The sequence below is a fragment of the Haliotis cracherodii genome, unplaced genomic scaffold, assembly GCF_022045235.1.
Source record: "Haliotis cracherodii isolate W230 unplaced genomic scaffold, xgHalCrac1.p SCAF_11, whole genome shotgun sequence".
NCBI classification, from domain to species: domain Eukaryota; kingdom Metazoa; phylum Mollusca; class Gastropoda; order Lepetellida; family Haliotidae; genus Haliotis; species Haliotis cracherodii.
Window position 1 is genome coordinate 6726154 of NW_027266266.1, and position 16771 is coordinate 6742924.

Below are 16771 nucleotides of genomic sequence, written 5' to 3' on the forward strand. Positions count from 1 at the left end.
ATTCTTGGAAAATAGAACAAAACACAGCCGGCGTCACTCTCGTAAGATCTCGCGTAACTTTGAAATTCGTGATCGATCTCTAGGCATTCTGTGATTGATCGATAATTCACTTGAGGGACAGGTATGCCATGACCTATTTAACAGAGAGATGCCAGCTCGCACCCGGAAGGTCGACAGACGGATTTTATTTATTTAAACGTCGGTAAATTTAAATTATTTAAAGTAAAGAAGATAAAGCGAGAGAGACATTCCCAGGGGTGTGGCAGCACTTTCCTTCCATAACATCATCGTCACAGGTTATCTGTTCCGGTCAAATATCTAACCCTTCATAGAAAATATCAAAAACATCAACAAACAAACAAAGCACTAAATAGAAAAGATATAAATAACAGCCACACCAACAAATATTAAACCTTCCAAAGTAAATAATTAGATAAATAACAAAGCAAAAGCTAACATAAAAATAAATATAAACGCATATGAAAAACAAAAATTGTTGCAAGCTTCGACGTTCATACAGTTTGGCCCTGGATCTGAGAAGGTTAAGGGGCGGTCGGGTAACCTAGTTGTTAAAGCGTTCGCTCGACACGTCGAAGACCCGGGTTCGATTCTCGACATGGGTACAGTCTGTGAAGCCAATTTCTGGTGTCCCCCGCCGTGATATTGCTAAAAGCGGCGTAAAACCATACTCACTCACCCACTGACTGTGAAGGTTAATCCTCCAGTGAAATCAAAGAACGTGAAAGTCAAATATCAAATGTCCGCATGCAACAATCTCTGGACGGGGGAGCCAGACAGTTTGGGGGAACTCGGAAGATCCAGTGTGTTGTATGCCAGATGTTTTATTTTGCTTATTTTTTTGCTGTATTCCTGGAAACAGATTATTATTTTCAACACCACTTCATTAAAATTTGACGTATATGTTTTAACTTCCAATATCTTTGCTTCAATCGCCTCTCAAAGTCTTAGTATACTTTCTTTTGGACGTCAGTTTTTATAAAGGATTTATAACATACACAATTATTTATTTTAAATGTTGAATCTGCATACCAAATACTATTTTATTTGCCTAAAACTCCGTTCTCGCAGCCTCAAGGTAGCTTGGTGTTCAGTGACAGGGCTAATCTATTCATTCGATAATACCCGAGAAGGCAAGGGGGTGTATACCTTAAATTGGGTTTAAAAACAATGAATCCTCATCCTTGAAAACACTCAAATCAACCCTAAAAATGAGACCCGTGAAGATTCCGGGGTAGAATAGGTCTTCAGCAGCCCATGCTCGCTGTAAAAGGTGACTATGCTTGTCGTAAAAGGCGACTAACGGGATCGGGTGGTCAGGCTCGCTGACTTGGTTGATGCATGTCATCGATCCCAATTGCGTGGATGGATGCTCATGATATTAATCACTGGATTGTCTGGTCCAGCCTCGATTATTTACAGACCGCCGTTATATAGCTGGAATATTGCTGAGTGCGGCGTTAAACAACAAACCATCAAACCAACCCTAAAAATGAACTCTTCCAAAACATTTCGAGACACAACTGTTTCCCTTTCAGAATATAAGGTCCTGTACATGACAAAGTAGTGAGGGGCGGTCGGATAGCCTAGTGGTTAAAGCGTTCGCTCGTCACGCCGAAGACCCGGGTTCGATTCCCAACATGGGTACAATGTGTGAAGCCAATTTCTGGTGTCCCCCGCCGTGATATTGCTGGAATATTGCTAAAAGCGGCGTAAAATCAAATTCACTCACTCACAGTAGTGACGTCCTGAACGGTAGGCCGTCTTGTCGGCTCGGTTACATTAGGTCAATCCCCCGATACATTGATGTTGAACCGGTGTTTCTCATGCACCAACTGTTGATTGTAAGTATGCATACGTTATTCATTCTGTACTTTTGAAAAAGAAAAGATTGAGTAAGATCGTGGAGATTTTTTCCAATCATATTGATTGTCAATAAAGTATTGATGAAGAAACAATAGCCCCAGTCAATTGAAGCGTGATGTCTGCGTGTGGCAGGGTTCAATGTTGGGTAGGCCATCAATAATTGATGTAAGACTCCGACCTGCGTTGTTAATTAACATACCGGAAGTCAATATCCCCAACGCTAACTGACAGCTCACAGGACCGTGGAGGCCGTTTGGGTGAGTAGTTGAGTTGTTGAGTTGTTGAGTAGCTGAGATGTTGAGTAGTTGAGTTGTTGACTTGTTGATTTCTACTACATGTTTGTCGCTACCAGATCCACCTCTAAGTTATGTAAACAACACTACGACCGACGACCGACCAGACGCGCTGGGAACCCCTCTTCTTCAGCGTATGTCCAGAAGAAATTGACGTCATAATTAATTAACCCGTACAGTTGTGATAACAACCCAATTATTGCACAGAATCAATCTTCGGTGTATCCTGGTTATGTCTTGTCTCCCTCTGCCTCTGTTCTCTCACTGTATGTCTGTGTGCGCGTGTAAGTAAACGCCGCCCCCTCTCAAAGATCTTGTACTCAAATAGTCTTTGTTGAATGTGGAACCGCACGAAGCCCGCAGATGACACGAGCGTCTGATCATCAAGTGACGGACGATGGACGTGCTCAGTACCGTATTACCCTCTGGTGATTACGGGACAGAATGTTACCTCAGTGTATGACATAATGGATTATCGATAAGAGGTGAGGTGAAATTTGGTTTAACGTTGCGTCCAAGATTATTGCACTTATATTGCGTGTTTGCGTGGCTGCTTGTACTAGTCCGGACTGATGCCGATTTATAGTGCTAGCTCACTGAGATACCATGCCGCAGTTTAACATGAATACCCCACTCAGACGCAGTATACTGACTCCGAGCCGACCAGTCCTTGTTTTAGCCCCTTTATGCCGAGCGCCAGACAGTGTAACAACAAGTACCATCTTTTAACGTCTTTTGGTATGACGCGGCCGGGGATCGAACCCCGGACCTTCAGCTCTCCGGGCGGACGCTCTACCTCAAGAACACGGAGGCGGCCGATTATCGATAAGATAAACCAATCTGATTAACGTGGTGTCCCGATCTGATAAATATGCAAATGAGATAATCTCGCAGGAAGATCAATACATACAAGGAATGCCAACTTGCTCACTATCCTATGCTCAGTGTTCACCAAAGATTATCTCGGCTTCCTGATTTGTGAATCCTTGTGAGTGAGTGAGTTGGGTTTAACGCCGCTTTTAACAGTATTCCAGTTATTTCACGGCGTGTCAGCTAAATGTGGGAGAAAAGCCCGAAGTGATGCAGGTCTCGGACGTTTACCTCTTCGGTGAAACCCACGAGCACGGGTATGGTGCTGACAAACCTAGAAACACAATCGGGGGCGAACCGGGATTCGAACCCACAATCATAGGTTTCTGGCGTGCCCAAGGGACACAGCTCTGCACAGCGAATCGCGGCGCCTTAGACGACTGGGCCGCCCGTGCCCCCTGAATCCTTGTGAAACAAACATGGCTGCAAGGCGTTGGCACTTATGTAAGATTATACATGGGGATATTCACTCGGTCACTGTATTCCAACGCTGTATCTCAAGTTACTTAAGTGAATGAAAATATGTCTTAAAAGTATCATAAGAATGACATTGCATGTTAAAGTGTTTATTACCCTTGCGGATTAGTACATACAGTAAACTACGTTTATAACAAACACGCTTATAACGAACTACCGCGGCCGATACAACGAACTTATTTTTTAGTCCGACCCATTTGTTGTATACATGCTGTATATATGCTCATAACGAACTACGGTTATTACGAACTAAAATTGGTGGTCCCTTTTGAGTTCGCTATAACCGTAGTTTACTGTTCTAGTATTTTAAGAATAAAAAGTACGCATTATGCTCGAAACAGGCCCGCATACTACAATTGTATTGTTAATATATGATACATGTATTTACGATAAGAAACACACTCATCTATTAATCTCTTTATCGTTTAAAGTGATGTTTTTCGACATATTCACTGGCCGACAAACGGTCACGTGTCATTCGACAAAAACGCATGCCAGGAGTGATATGTTATCACTTCGATCGATCGAGCTCAGAAATTCCAGCCTGGTTCGGCAAGGGTGGAAACTGGACTTTAACAGTCAGTTAACTCCCTTGCCTCGAGAAGATGGAGTGGCGTACATTTTGTTTGGTAAAAATATGTTTGACAAATTGGACTTTTAAAGTCAGTTGACTCCCTTGCCTCGAGAAGATGGAGTGGCGTACATTTTGTTTGGTAAAAATATGTTTGACAAATATATATATTTTTTCATTTATTATGTATTTTCTTTCGAGCTTCACGATCTGTCTGAAAACCGTAGCGTCACTTCCGTGAATTTCCCAATTCCTAAAATAAGACTGGAAGAAGCTACGACAGATAGTGTTATTGCACTTGAGTGAGAGATAAATTTCTTATTTTGTTACAGTATCTCATCACCAAATACATATTAGTTGAATAAGACTGTTTATGTTCATAGATGGATTGAGAACGTCACCAGCGACAGTCAGTCTCCGGCGACGTCAGCACAGCTTCGTAGGAAACGCCCACGGGTGTGCATGATGCCATGGTCTTACCACGCCCGGGGAGAGTCAGCGCATATATAGAGAGTCAGTATAATCCTGTTCTCATGAAGAGCCACTGTTAGTGCAAGTTAATGTTTGTCAGAGAAACATTTGTTCCAAAAGCCCAGATAAACAGACTAGGTCTTCGGTCTTCAAGATTTAAACACATTTGAATGGACAGAATCAAAGAAAAATTATTACCTGTGGGAAAAAACCCAAAAGGACCTTGCTATCAACACCACTGATGATGACGGTTTTTACGTCAACCATTCTCAGAAGCCTGTTCGTGGTGTCGAAGTCGAGACGCTTATCCAAGACGTGTCACAAATCGGTGTGTTTGGGCGCTGCGGTCGTGTTTCTGGCGTCAGTTGTTTGTTCCGTGTTGATATGGCGCTACGTATCGTGTCCACCTGCTGTGTACGTGGACGAACTGTTGTCACAGAGGCTGTACGTGACAGTGACACCTGGTGGCAGAACGGGAAACCATCTCTTCAAGTATGCCTCATTGTTAGGAATTGCGGAGCGAACGCGCCGTACACCGTTCATACCACCCTCCTATCCCCTCTTGGAGCTGTTTGAACTCACCTACGTCCAAGAGGTGGATTCGAGATGTTGGCCCTTCGTGAAGGAAAAGTCTGCTGGAATTTATGACGGTAGTTTTTACACCCTACCTTTAACGAATGCGACACTTTTTGAATTTTTGCAATCATGGAAATATTTTAAAGCAGTTGAATCTCAACTTAGGGCTGAATTTCGTTTCCGGGCCTACATTGCTAAACAAGCAAAAGGTCTTTTCAAACGCTATGTGGAATCCGTGACGGATGTGAATCGTCACGTGGTTGGTGTACATATTCGTCACGGTGACTACATGTACAATCGGTTTAAGAAGCTTGGATACGCGGTGCCGTCTCTTCAGTACTACAAGAGAGCAATGGACTACATGAAGAGAAAACTCGGTAACGTGACGTTCCTTGTTGTTGGGGATGATCTCCCTTGGGCCAAGGTCAACCTGCAGGGCCCGGATGTAGTTATATCTGAGCCGCACCCCGCGGGCATCCACCTGGCCCTTCTATCTCGTTGTGGTCACATGATCCAGTCTACCGGAACCTTCAGTTGGTGGGCGGGGTGGTTTGTTTCAGGTCACGTGGTGTATTTCAAGGACTACCCAGAACGAGGCTCATGGCTGGACGGCCGGGTGGTGAAGAATGACTACTACCTGCCTCACTGGGTGGCGTTGTGAGGAAGATAACTTTATATACTACTCAAATGAAATTAAGGATCATCCGCTTCTTTCATATTACTATAGCACTGGCATTACAGATTACGTATCGTAATATGAAAGTGAGTGAGTATGGTTTTACGTCGCTTTAAACAATATTCCAGCAATATCACGGCGGGGGACATCAGAAATGGGCTTCACACATTGTACCCATTTCGGGAATCGAACTCTGGTCTTCGGCGTGACGAGCGAACGCTTTAACCACCAAGCTATCCGACCGCACCAATATGAAAGAAACGGATGGTCCTGAACTTCTTTTGAGCGGTATAGAAACACGAAAGAACTGCTGGTTTCAAAATTGGAAGATCATGTATATGTTTCAGTGGAATTGTTTAATTTTGACATAACACTCTGGTTTTTTAATTGTGTTGAGTTTAACGTCTATGAGAACACAGCACTAGACTAAAATGCGCCATTTTGTAACTGCACTTGACTCTGTCTGCAGCAGTTTGCCACAAAGGGGCTCACCGGAAGATGTATAACAAAGCCTTTTTGCTACATTACGTACATATACATGTATATGTATTACATCATCTTATTACATAGTACATCTTTGCGATTGTCTGTGCATATGATCGTTATCATTCATTATCAGCTGTTGCATTGCAAACAACAGCAACTTCTACCCAATTCCCCGCGCAGGAGCCAAGCTACGGTGTACTGACCGCGGGGTCGAACAATGGGTTCGCTCCTCAATAATGGAGACAAAGTGGACTCACGCCATCCTCACTATGGTACCCTGGCATCCCTAGGGATTACCACACGTAGACGTCAAGGGTCTGCGTCCGTTCCATTCTTTCTTTCTCCCCAGTTAAGTGTTTGTGTGTGTGTGTGTGTGTGTGTGTGTGTGTGTGTGTGTGTGTGTATGTGTTTGTGTGTGTGTGTGTCTCTGTGTGAGAGTGTGTGTGTATGTGTGTGTGTGAGTATGTGTGTGTGTGTCTTTGTGTGTGAGAGTGGGTGTGTGTATATATGTGTGTGTATGTGTGAGTGAGTGAGTGTGTGTGTGTCTGTGTGAGAGTGTGTGTCTGTGTGAGAGTGTGAGTATGTGTGTGTGTGTGTGTCTGTGTATGAGAGTGCGCGCGTGTGTGTGTGTGTGTGAGAGAGAGAGAGAGAGAGAGTTTGCGTGAGCGCGTGTGTGTGTGAGTGTATGCGAGTGTGTGTGCAGTGTGTGAGTGATTGTGTGTGTGTATGCGAGTGAGTGTGTGTGTGTGTTAATGTAAGTGTGTGTGTGAGTGTGTGCAGTGTGTGTGTGCGAGTGGGCGTGTGTGTGAGTGGATGTGTGTGTACGCGAGTGAGTGTGTGTGTTAATGTAAGTGTGTGTGTGAGTGTGTGTGTGAATGTAAGTGAGTGTGTGTGTTGTGAGTGTATGCGCGTGTGTATGCAGTGTGTGTGTGCGAGTGGGCGTGTGTGTGAGTGTGTGTGCAGTGTGTGTGTGCGAGTGGGCGTGTGTGTGAGTGTGTGTGGGCGTGTGTGTGAATGTAAGTGTGTGTGTGTGTGAGTGTGTGTGTGAGTGTGTGTGCGAGTGTGTGTTGTGAGTGAGTAAGAGGTGAGGTGAAATTGGGTTTAACGTCGCGTCCAAGATTATTGCACTTATATAGCGACGTGCATGCACGTGTATGTGTGTGTGTGGCTGCTTGTACTAGTCCGGACTGATGCCGATTTATAGTGCTAGCTCACTGAGATACCATGCCGCAGTTTAACACGAATACCCCACTCAGACACAGTATACTGACTCCGAGCCGACCAGTCCTTGTTTTAGCCCCTTAATGCCGAGCGCCAGACAGGGTAACAACAAGTACAATCTTTTAACGTCTTTTTGTATGACGCGGCCCGGGATCGAACCCTGGACCTTCCGCTCTCCGGGCGGACGCTCTACCACAAGACCACGGAGGCGGTCTGAGTGAGTAAGAGAGTGTGAGAGTTGGAGGTAGGGTGTTGGGTGCAAGCAACTGTGCCACATTCCTGTTTGATTTGAACTCGTGTCGCCCTAATATAATACAATGTCATGCATATTGATTGTAATAAAATGATATGAATGTTTGCCTTTTATATTGACACAGCAGTAGTTGTCATGACGACATACAATACAACAATTAACAGGTATAGAAAGCAGGTATTGCATGTACTTACAATGGACAGGAAATTCTCATTTAGAAAGACACATTTAGTACACGCCAATTCCACAAACATATTACGACATTAAAATACGGTATAGGGTATACGTGAAGTGCCCAGGGGTAGATCAAGGCCGGATGCAGCATTTTGCAACGTCAATAAAGTATTTTTGGTGCATATGAATATCATAAAGCCATTCTACACCAAGCCACATAACGTGGAAACTGTGTTGGGAATATAGTCTCGTGTATAAATACCGCTTGCATCATATCAACCAAACAGTGTGGTTCCGGTGTGGCACAAATGGCAATGGAATCGGTGAGAGCACCAATCCCCTATGGATATATGTAAAATAAATAATACCAAAGAGAACCAGCCTGAACACACACACACACACACACACACACGCACGCACGCACGCACGCAGGCATGCACGCACGCACACGCACACACACACACACACACACACACACACATGGATAGATCTTTTAAAAAGGAAAGTTAACTTGGGTCAGTAATGCCCGAATTTGCGAGGTTTCACTGTATTCAATAAGTTTTAGCAGCCTTCCACTTCAAGCTCTTTTAAAAAGACATAGAAGGGGAGCACGAGTGGAGTTGATAATCAAGGCATAGCAGAGAAGCCACCGTTGATGTTGACGGACAGGGCGTGAAGTGTTGATACCACTGGTCAGTGCTGATAGTGTAGATACTCCCACAGCTCATGACCTTCATATTTCGACGGACGCCTTGTTAAAGCGGCATTGCCGTGTGGTGAGGAGAACAGGTGTGTGAGTGAGTGAGTGAGTGAGTTGGGTTTAACGCCGCTTTTAACAATATTCCAGTTATATCACGGCGTGTCAGCTTAATTTGGGCGGAAAGCCCGAAGTGATGCAGGTCTCAGACGTTTACCACTTCGGTGAAACCCACGATCACGGGTATGGTGCTGACAACCCTAGAAACGTAATCGGGGCGAACCAGGATTCGAACCCACAATCATAGGTTTCTGCCTTCCCCTAGGGACACTTAGTCTACAAAAGAAATGTTTCTCATATTTTTGCGTAGATGGCCTTTTCATACAGCGATTGAAAAGGGACAGCCAGACACACTAACTAAGAGTGAGTATCTAATTCCAACAGCGAAAGAGTTGTAAGTACGTTCCATGAACGTGGAAATATACAAACAGACAAACAAGCAAACAAACTGTAGTTTTTTTATCATGGCCTTAAGGACAGGAGGAACCATACAATACTGTACTATTTTAAACATGTAGAAATTTAAATCATAGTCGAATTCGAAACCGGGGAAAATGCATTGACCCGACAGGCTTAAAATGACCCGCAATTAGCAGGTACCGAATACACGTTGTTAATTCGAACCCCTCAACTCTTGAGACGAGGCAATGTTATGACGCAGGCAGACATTCTATCTGTAGAATAACCTAACATCGGCACTTCGCTTGTCTCGAACTACAGATAATTCGACATACAATTTGAACAGTCTCGAGGACAACTTGTGACGGGACAGTCGCGGTATGTGCATATTATACGGGCGCTTCATACAGTTTTACTCGCACCTTACCATCTATCGTTACCAACTCGTGTTTTTCCGGGACTCGGGTTCCGTCTTAGCGCAAATGGGCATACCTAAAACAATTGTCAACTCGTTGCGCAATGGTTCGCATATATTTCCCCATATATTATAATATATATTTCAGATGCAATTTAAAGCACATCTGGACATGCGGAATTATACAGTATGATTGAATACATTTAACTGTGTCTTGGAGATATTTTTCGATGCAAGACATATGTAAAATCAAAAATTCTGTCTGAGGGTTTCTTTGACGGAGAAATTCTGATTGGTTTGTCGTATTTTCGCACGTAACAATCATCGATAGGGGGGTGAGTCTTCTTGCAGGTTACGGAAAGGAGCGAGTGATGACTAATGACTTCTTTCTCTGTTAGTTTGTGTTAAGCAGCAATATTTAGGACTCCAAGCCAGAATTATTCAGAATCCTATCATCATCATCATCATCAGCAGCAGCAGCAGCAGCAGCAGCAGCAGTAGCAGCAGCAGCAGGGATAACCCTATAACCAGTGGACCGATTAGTAAACTGCAGAGAACCAAATACCACAAAAAATCCAAAACCATTCGTCCAATGACCAATATTATTTAACAAAATCATTTCAAAGACAAAGCCACAACCGTTCATGCAATAATAGTTAAACTTCACATGCTTCTGCTGGTTTAGACGCTTGTCATTTAATGTTCTTGGCTTTGGTCATTTGAAATCAAGACTTGCAGAATTCATTTGACTTGATTCATGCACATGGGTACATGTCATCAAAATCCTTCTCTGAACCTACCAGTTGAAGGTGAGGTGAAATGAAACGTCGCAATTTTACATGACTCCGAGACGACCAGTCACTGTCTTATCCTCTTAATGGCGAGCGCCGGGCAGGGTAACAACAAGTACAATCTTTTCAGGCCTTTTTACCCGTGAAGATCCGGGGTTAGAATAGATCTTCAGCAACCCATGCTTGTCGTAAGAGGCGACTGACAGGATCGGGTCGTCAGGTTCGCTGACTTTGTTGATGCATGTCATCGTATCCCAATTGTGTGGATCGATGCTCATGATGTCAATCACTGGATTGTTTGGTCCAGACTCGATTATTTACAGACCGCCGTCATACAGCTGGAAAATTGCAACAAACAAACAAACAAACAAACAAACAAACAAATTTACCATCTTTTGGTATGACGCGGCTGGGGCAAGTACCTGCCTGGCGCCGGAAACACGTAGAGAGTGTACCTTTAAGGCCATGCGTGTGAACAGAGACACCACCGGCCCAGGTCAGAGTCTCAGTGTTATGTGGACCCAGGGAGACGATGTTGTACCCCTTGCTGACCGTATTGTTGACCCTGTTTGTAGGTGAGTGTGTGGTAAGACTCTGTTACCCACTCGGTCTGCATTCATTAAGAAATCCAAAATTGTGTAAATGTATGATATAAATGGAAACTAAATGGTTGGCCTAAAACGTACAATCATAATTTTGGTAATATACGCATGCTCGTAATTATTGTCACCCCTAAGACGCATATATCTAGGGAGTGACAGTAATTATTAACTTGGGTATATATTCAGCTTTGGTATCGGACATAGATATTTTTCTTTAGAAGTTTGTACAAATCGATTTTCTTATCTTATCTTCGCCATTCTGCTGTGATCGACCATACCATGTCCCTAGGCAGAAGACCGTTCATGTAGCGTAGCCTGAGTAAGTGAGTATGGTTTTACGCCGCTTTAAGCAATATTCCAGCAATATCACGGCGGGGGACACCAGAAATGGGCTTCACACATTGTACCCATTTCGGGAATCGAACCCGGGTTCGGCGTGACGAGCGAACGCTTTAAACACCAGGCTACCCGACCGCCCCTGGCGTTGTCTGGCTTACGCCTCGGAAGTCTGCTAATTAGTGCCGGGGCCGGTGGGGTAGGCCAGTGGTTAAAGCACTCGCTCGTCACGTCAAGGACCCGGGTGCAATTCTCCACATATGTACAATGTGGGAAACCCTTTTCTGGGGTCAAGCCGCGATATTGCTGGAATATTGCTAAAAGCGACGTAAAGCCACAATTACTCACTCACTCACTTAATAAGTGCCAATTATTAGTGACATTCTTGACGTCTTGGGTTTTACAGTTTGGGGATTTTGCTGACACTATCATACTCCTAGTTTGTTGGGTCCCTGTGTAAATATAATCCATGTCCCAACTCTGATATTGAGCACTGCCCTCATTCCACGAGCCATAGACTACCTAATGGGTGACGTCATGTATCTAAAAGAGGTTTTAGTTTTTGCAATAAAATGTATTTCCGGGAATGCTCGAAATAACTAATTTCTAACCAGGGTTCAACTTTTGCTTAAAATGCTCCATCTTCCCAGAATCTCGAACTATATAAATGTTCTGTCTCAAACAAACTCTATCCCTAAGTGATATTTACGCTTACACGCCCATCTCCCCTTTGTCAATGTTCTTTCTGTTGTAGCCGACGTTGCCGATGGTGTTAACTGCACGACGTTAAACGACGGCGTGTACGAGAAGAGTTGCCGTTCCTTCACCGTTTGTCATGGCGGCAAAGCGGAAGTGAAATTCTGTGACAATGGACTGGTCTTCAACGCAAAGACTGTCAGCTGCGACAGGTACCATTCGTCAACACCCCTATCGATGAATCTTATGTGCGAAAATACGACAAACCAATCAGAATGCGCGTATGACTTCAAGTTCTTCGGTCAAAGAATCCCTCAGGAATAATTTTGGAATTTACACATGTCTTGCATCCAAAAATATACCCAACATACAGTTAAATGTGTTCAAACATGCTGTATAATACCGCAAGTCCCGATGTGTTTTAAATAGCATCTGAAAATATTCATGATGGGGAAAATATATGTGAATCATTACACAACGAGTTGACAATACTTTTAGCTGTGCCCGTTCGGCTTGTCCCGGAATAACACGAGTTGGTCATTAATGCAACAGGTACGTTACAACAGTTAACGCGAAGCATGGGATGCAATGGCGACGCACAGTAGTCCAACCTAGGCGTGGGGAAGTTATAGTTTTGTGTTGGTTTTCCCTTTCTACTGTAACGTATATATGAACGAGCATCCATAGACAACTAAACATATTTTTCGTATTAATATTTTCTGAGAATTCTATCTTGACAGATGACGTGGGGATTTAGGGTAAGAAAACGTCCCCAGCAACCCATGCTCGCGAGCGTCTAAATAGATCGAAGTGGTCAGACTCGGTGTTGATGATGGCAATCACTTGATTGTCTAGTCCAGATTAGATTACCACAAACCGCCTTAATATAGGTGAGGTGAGGTGAAATGGGGTTTAACGTCGCGTCCAAGATTATTGCACTTACATAGCGACGTTCATAAACGTGTGTGTGTTTGTGTGTGTTTGTGTGGCTGCTTGTACTAGTCCGGACTGATGCCGATTTATAGTGCTAGCTCACTGAGATACCATGCAGCAGTTTAACATAAATACCCAGTCAGACACAGTATACTGACTCCGAGCCGACCAGTCCTTGTTTTAGCCCCTTAATGCCGAGTGAATTTTATTATGAAATGCTAGTTTTAAATCTACATCTGTGATAGTCTAGTGGTTTTACTGTCCTTTGTCGACAGATTTTAATGTCTATAGGTATTAATATATAACTTGATTTAGTCACTATATGGCTGGAAAACTCACTCACTCACTTAATGCCGAGCGCCAGACAGGGTAACAACAAGTAGCATCTTTTAACGCCAATTGGTATGACGCGGCCGGGGCAGACGCTCTACCACGGGACCACGGAGACGGTTGCCTTAATATAGCAAAACAACAACAAAACAACTACAAAACAACAACAAACATGTTTCTTGACAGTTCAGGGGGCACGAGTCGTCTGAGGCGCCGCGATTCGCTGTGCAGAGTTGCGTCCCTTAGGTACGCCTGAAACCTATGATTGTGGGTTCGAGTCCCGGTTCGCCCCGACTATGTTTCAAGGTTTGTCAGCACCATACCCGTGCTCGTGGGTTTCACCGAAATGGTAAACGTCTGAGACCTGCATCACTTTCCTCCCACATTAACGGACACGCCGTGATATAACTAGAATACTGATAAAAGCGGCGTTTAACCCAACTCACTCACTCACTCACTCAGTTGACTGTTCAGTTATTATTTTTTCTCGTTTCAGCCCAAGTGCCGTAGAGCCCCCTTGTGGTAGATCACGTGACTGCACCGGCAAGGACGACGGTGTTTACGTGGACGACGGGTGTCGTTCCTACTACACATGCATGGGGGAAGTCTTCTTCGGTCACGACTTATGTCCCGAAAGTAAGCCCGGAGAGTATGATACATTTTCCAACTGCGAAAATATTGATTAACTAGACCTTTGGACACTTGCATTTTACACTTTTACACTCAGTTAACGCCCTTGCCTCGGGAAGATGACTTGCATTCTGCCCCCCCTAGATTCCAGCAGCCCATGCTTGTCGTGAGAGGCGACTAACGGGATCGGGTGGTCAGACTAGCTGACATGGTTGATGCACGTCATCGCACACCAATTGCGTAGATCGATGCTCTGGATGTCAATTACTGGATTTTCTTGTCCAGACTCGATTAATTACAGACCACCGTCTGGAATATTGCTGAGTGACGCGTAAATCAAACAAACAAACAAACAAACAAACAAACAAATGTGCCTCATGGTTCCCGTCAATGCTGACACACAATGGCGATCAGGCGTTATCTGTTTAACAAGGGACCAACAAACCTTTAACCCAAAACTGTACTCCACTATTTAACATAGACATACGATACTCGTAGAGATGATATAATTTAAAAAAAACTCCCCTGATTAATGTGTTTATTCCCACACTGACGAGGTAGATATCCTTATCAGACCCCAGTCTGCTTAGGTGTCGCCATTAAACCAGTGCTTTGAGATAGTGATTTTTAAATTGTCTCCATATTACTCAAAGATGTTAAGGATCTCCGTTTCCTTTATATCACTATAGTTAATCTGGCATGCCATGACCGATTAGCTATTGTAAGTGCTCACTATTGTCGTGCCATGACATTTTAATTATAGCAAAAGGGGGCATGGCGTCTAAGGCGCAGCTATTTGCTGTGCAGAGTTGCGTCCCTTGGGCACGCCAGAAACCTATGCTTGTGGGTTCGAATCCCGGTTCGCCCCGATTATGTTTCTCGGTTTGTCAGCACCATACCCGTGCTCGTGGGTTTCACCGAAGTGGTAAACGTCTGAGACCTGCACCACTTCGGGCTTTCCTCCCACATTAAGCTGACACGCCGTGATATAACTGGAATACTGTTAAAATCGGCGTTAAACCCAACTAACTCACTCACTAAATATAGAAATATGAAAGAGTTGGTCCTTAACTTCTGTTGAGTAGTATAGGTCGGTTGATTGGTTCGAGTTTAATTGAGTCTGGAAATAAACAGATGATGTATGGTTCAGCAGTAACTTTGGACTGTGGGGCGTTGGGAAACCAAAATTTATTGTATGAAAAACAACACGGGTTTTTTTGTGGAACTGCGGCGTTTTACTTGACAGATAAACGAATTTGAATTTTACTACATAAACGCCATACGTCCGACCCCGTCAATCCACAGACCTTCCATTCTAACGTTTACTGTCTATTTTACAGATAGATAAAGCGTCATATTTACGATTTATTAATATGTACATGTGTTAATCCGTCGATTAACATAGGAACAGTACATTCGGATTAACAGGCTTTTAGTGTATAAAGTGTGTGTGTCAGTAATTTCTTTATAGATATTGAAGTAAACGAATGACTTTCTCCAAAATAGTCACGAATACAACATCAAGATTGTCTGATGTATACAGGCTTAATGCTGGATTATTAGTCAAAGCGGAACCCGTGAAGATCCGGGGTAGAAGGTCCTCAGCTACCCATGCTAGCCATAACAGGCGGCAATGCTTGTCGTAAGAGGCGACTAACTGGATCGGGTGGTCAGGCTCGCTGACTTGGTTGATGCATGTCATAATATCCCAATTGCGTGGATCGATGCTCATGACGTCAATCACTGGATTGTCTGGTCAAGGCTTGATTATTTACAGACGTCATTTTGCTGGAACTTTGCCAAGTGCGGCTTTAAACAACAAACAAACAAACAAGCAAACTAAAAGCGGCGTTAAACCTCACCCACTCACTCACTCCGCATTCAGGAGCCAGACACACCAGTTCCCGATTCCTTGTGAACGCCTACATTCCAGTCTTATACGAACTCCGGTTTTGAAAGATAGTTGTTGTTTTATCTTTCCACGATACGCAAAACTGATTCTCATATTTCAAGTGCATATTAAAATAGAATAATATATCAGATTATTCCTATCAAAAGTTGACGGGTATACTGATTATCTCTGATCTAATTTTGTCATGCTATATCCAGGTCTCGTCTTCAACCAGGAACTTAAGACCTGCGACTGGCCGAATCACGTGGCGCCACCTTGCGGTTCGAAACACTGATGACATTCAGAGTGACCTCGGATTTTGGAACGAGGACGAAGACTTTCGAAGTCCCCGACTTTTCGGTACCACTGCACAACCCTATTGTGTGTACATGTTCAGAGACACGGCAGTATTACGATAGTGTAGTGACGTAAGATAAGAGTAAAGACATACAGACAAGAATAGTTTGACATACCTTATCTGCAACCGAGGTCACCGAGATCTTGTATTGTAGATTCGTATCATGCAAAGACGAGGCGACCATTGTTATAATTAGCCGATTTAAATAAATATGTTAATTATAATATACTTAATATCTTGGTGAATAAACTGCTTTCCAACAACTGTTTGTCGAATTCTGTCATTGGAAGGGGCACGGGTGACCTAGTCGTCTAAGGCGCCGCAATTCGCTGTGCAGAGTTGCGTCCCTTGGGCACGCCAGAAAAATATGACTGTGTGTTGCAATTCCGGTTTGACCCGATTATGTTTCTAGGTTTGTCAGCACACCCGTGCTCGTGGGTTTCACCACAGTGGTAAACGTCTGAGACCTGCATCACATGGGGCTTTCCTCCCACATTATGTTGACACGCCGTGATATAACTGGAATACTATTAAAAGCGGCGTTAAACACAACTCACTCACTCACTAACTATAGAACAACATATGGCTAAAGGCTTATATTATCTTCTAATTTAAACTATATTGGATGCTGGACAGAGAATCATTGTTTACATGCATACATGCAGTTTATATATTTAAATA

General features: G+C 43.7%; 2 protein-coding genes across 2 annotated transcripts; both read left to right on the top strand.

The window, feature by feature from the left end:
* The first annotated feature begins 4810 nt into the window (after nucleotides 1-4810).
* Nucleotides 4811-5803, top strand: LOC139456058 (galactoside alpha-(1,2)-fucosyltransferase 1-like). The gene has a single exon (XM_071237565.1). The coding sequence runs from the start codon at nucleotides 4811-4813 to the stop codon at nucleotides 5801-5803; it is 993 nt and encodes a 330-aa protein (XP_071093666.1).
* A 5035-nt stretch (nucleotides 5804-10838) lies between these two features.
* LOC139456157 (protein obstructor-E-like) lies at nucleotides 10839-16147 on the top strand. Its single transcript, XM_071237706.1, has 4 exons — nucleotides 10839-10889; nucleotides 12007-12160; nucleotides 13708-13847; nucleotides 15951-16147. The coding sequence occupies exons 1-4, from the start codon at nucleotides 10847-10849 to the stop codon at nucleotides 16025-16027; spliced, it is 414 nt and encodes a 137-aa protein (XP_071093807.1). The 5' UTR covers nucleotides 10839-10846; the 3' UTR covers nucleotides 16028-16147.
* The last annotated feature ends 624 nt before the right edge of the window (nucleotides 16148-16771 follow it).

Excerpts from the sequence above, each read along its gene's own strand:
- LOC139456157 (XM_071237706.1), top strand. The coding sequence starts at position 10,847 with ATGTTGTACCCCTTGCTGACCGTATTGTTGACCCTGTTTGTAG. Across the intron at positions 12,161-13,707 it reads AAGACTGTCAGCTGCGACAG|CCCAAGTGCCGTAGAGCCCC; the intron begins GTACCATTCGTC and ends TTCTCGTTTCAG. Across the intron at positions 13,848-15,950 it reads TCACGACTTATGTCCCGAAA|GTCTCGTCTTCAACCAGGAA; the intron begins GTAAGCCCGGAG and ends TGCTATATCCAG.
- LOC139456058 (XM_071237565.1), top strand. The coding sequence starts at position 4,811 with ATGACGGTTTTTACGTCAACCATTCTCAGAAGCCTGTTCGTGGTGTCG.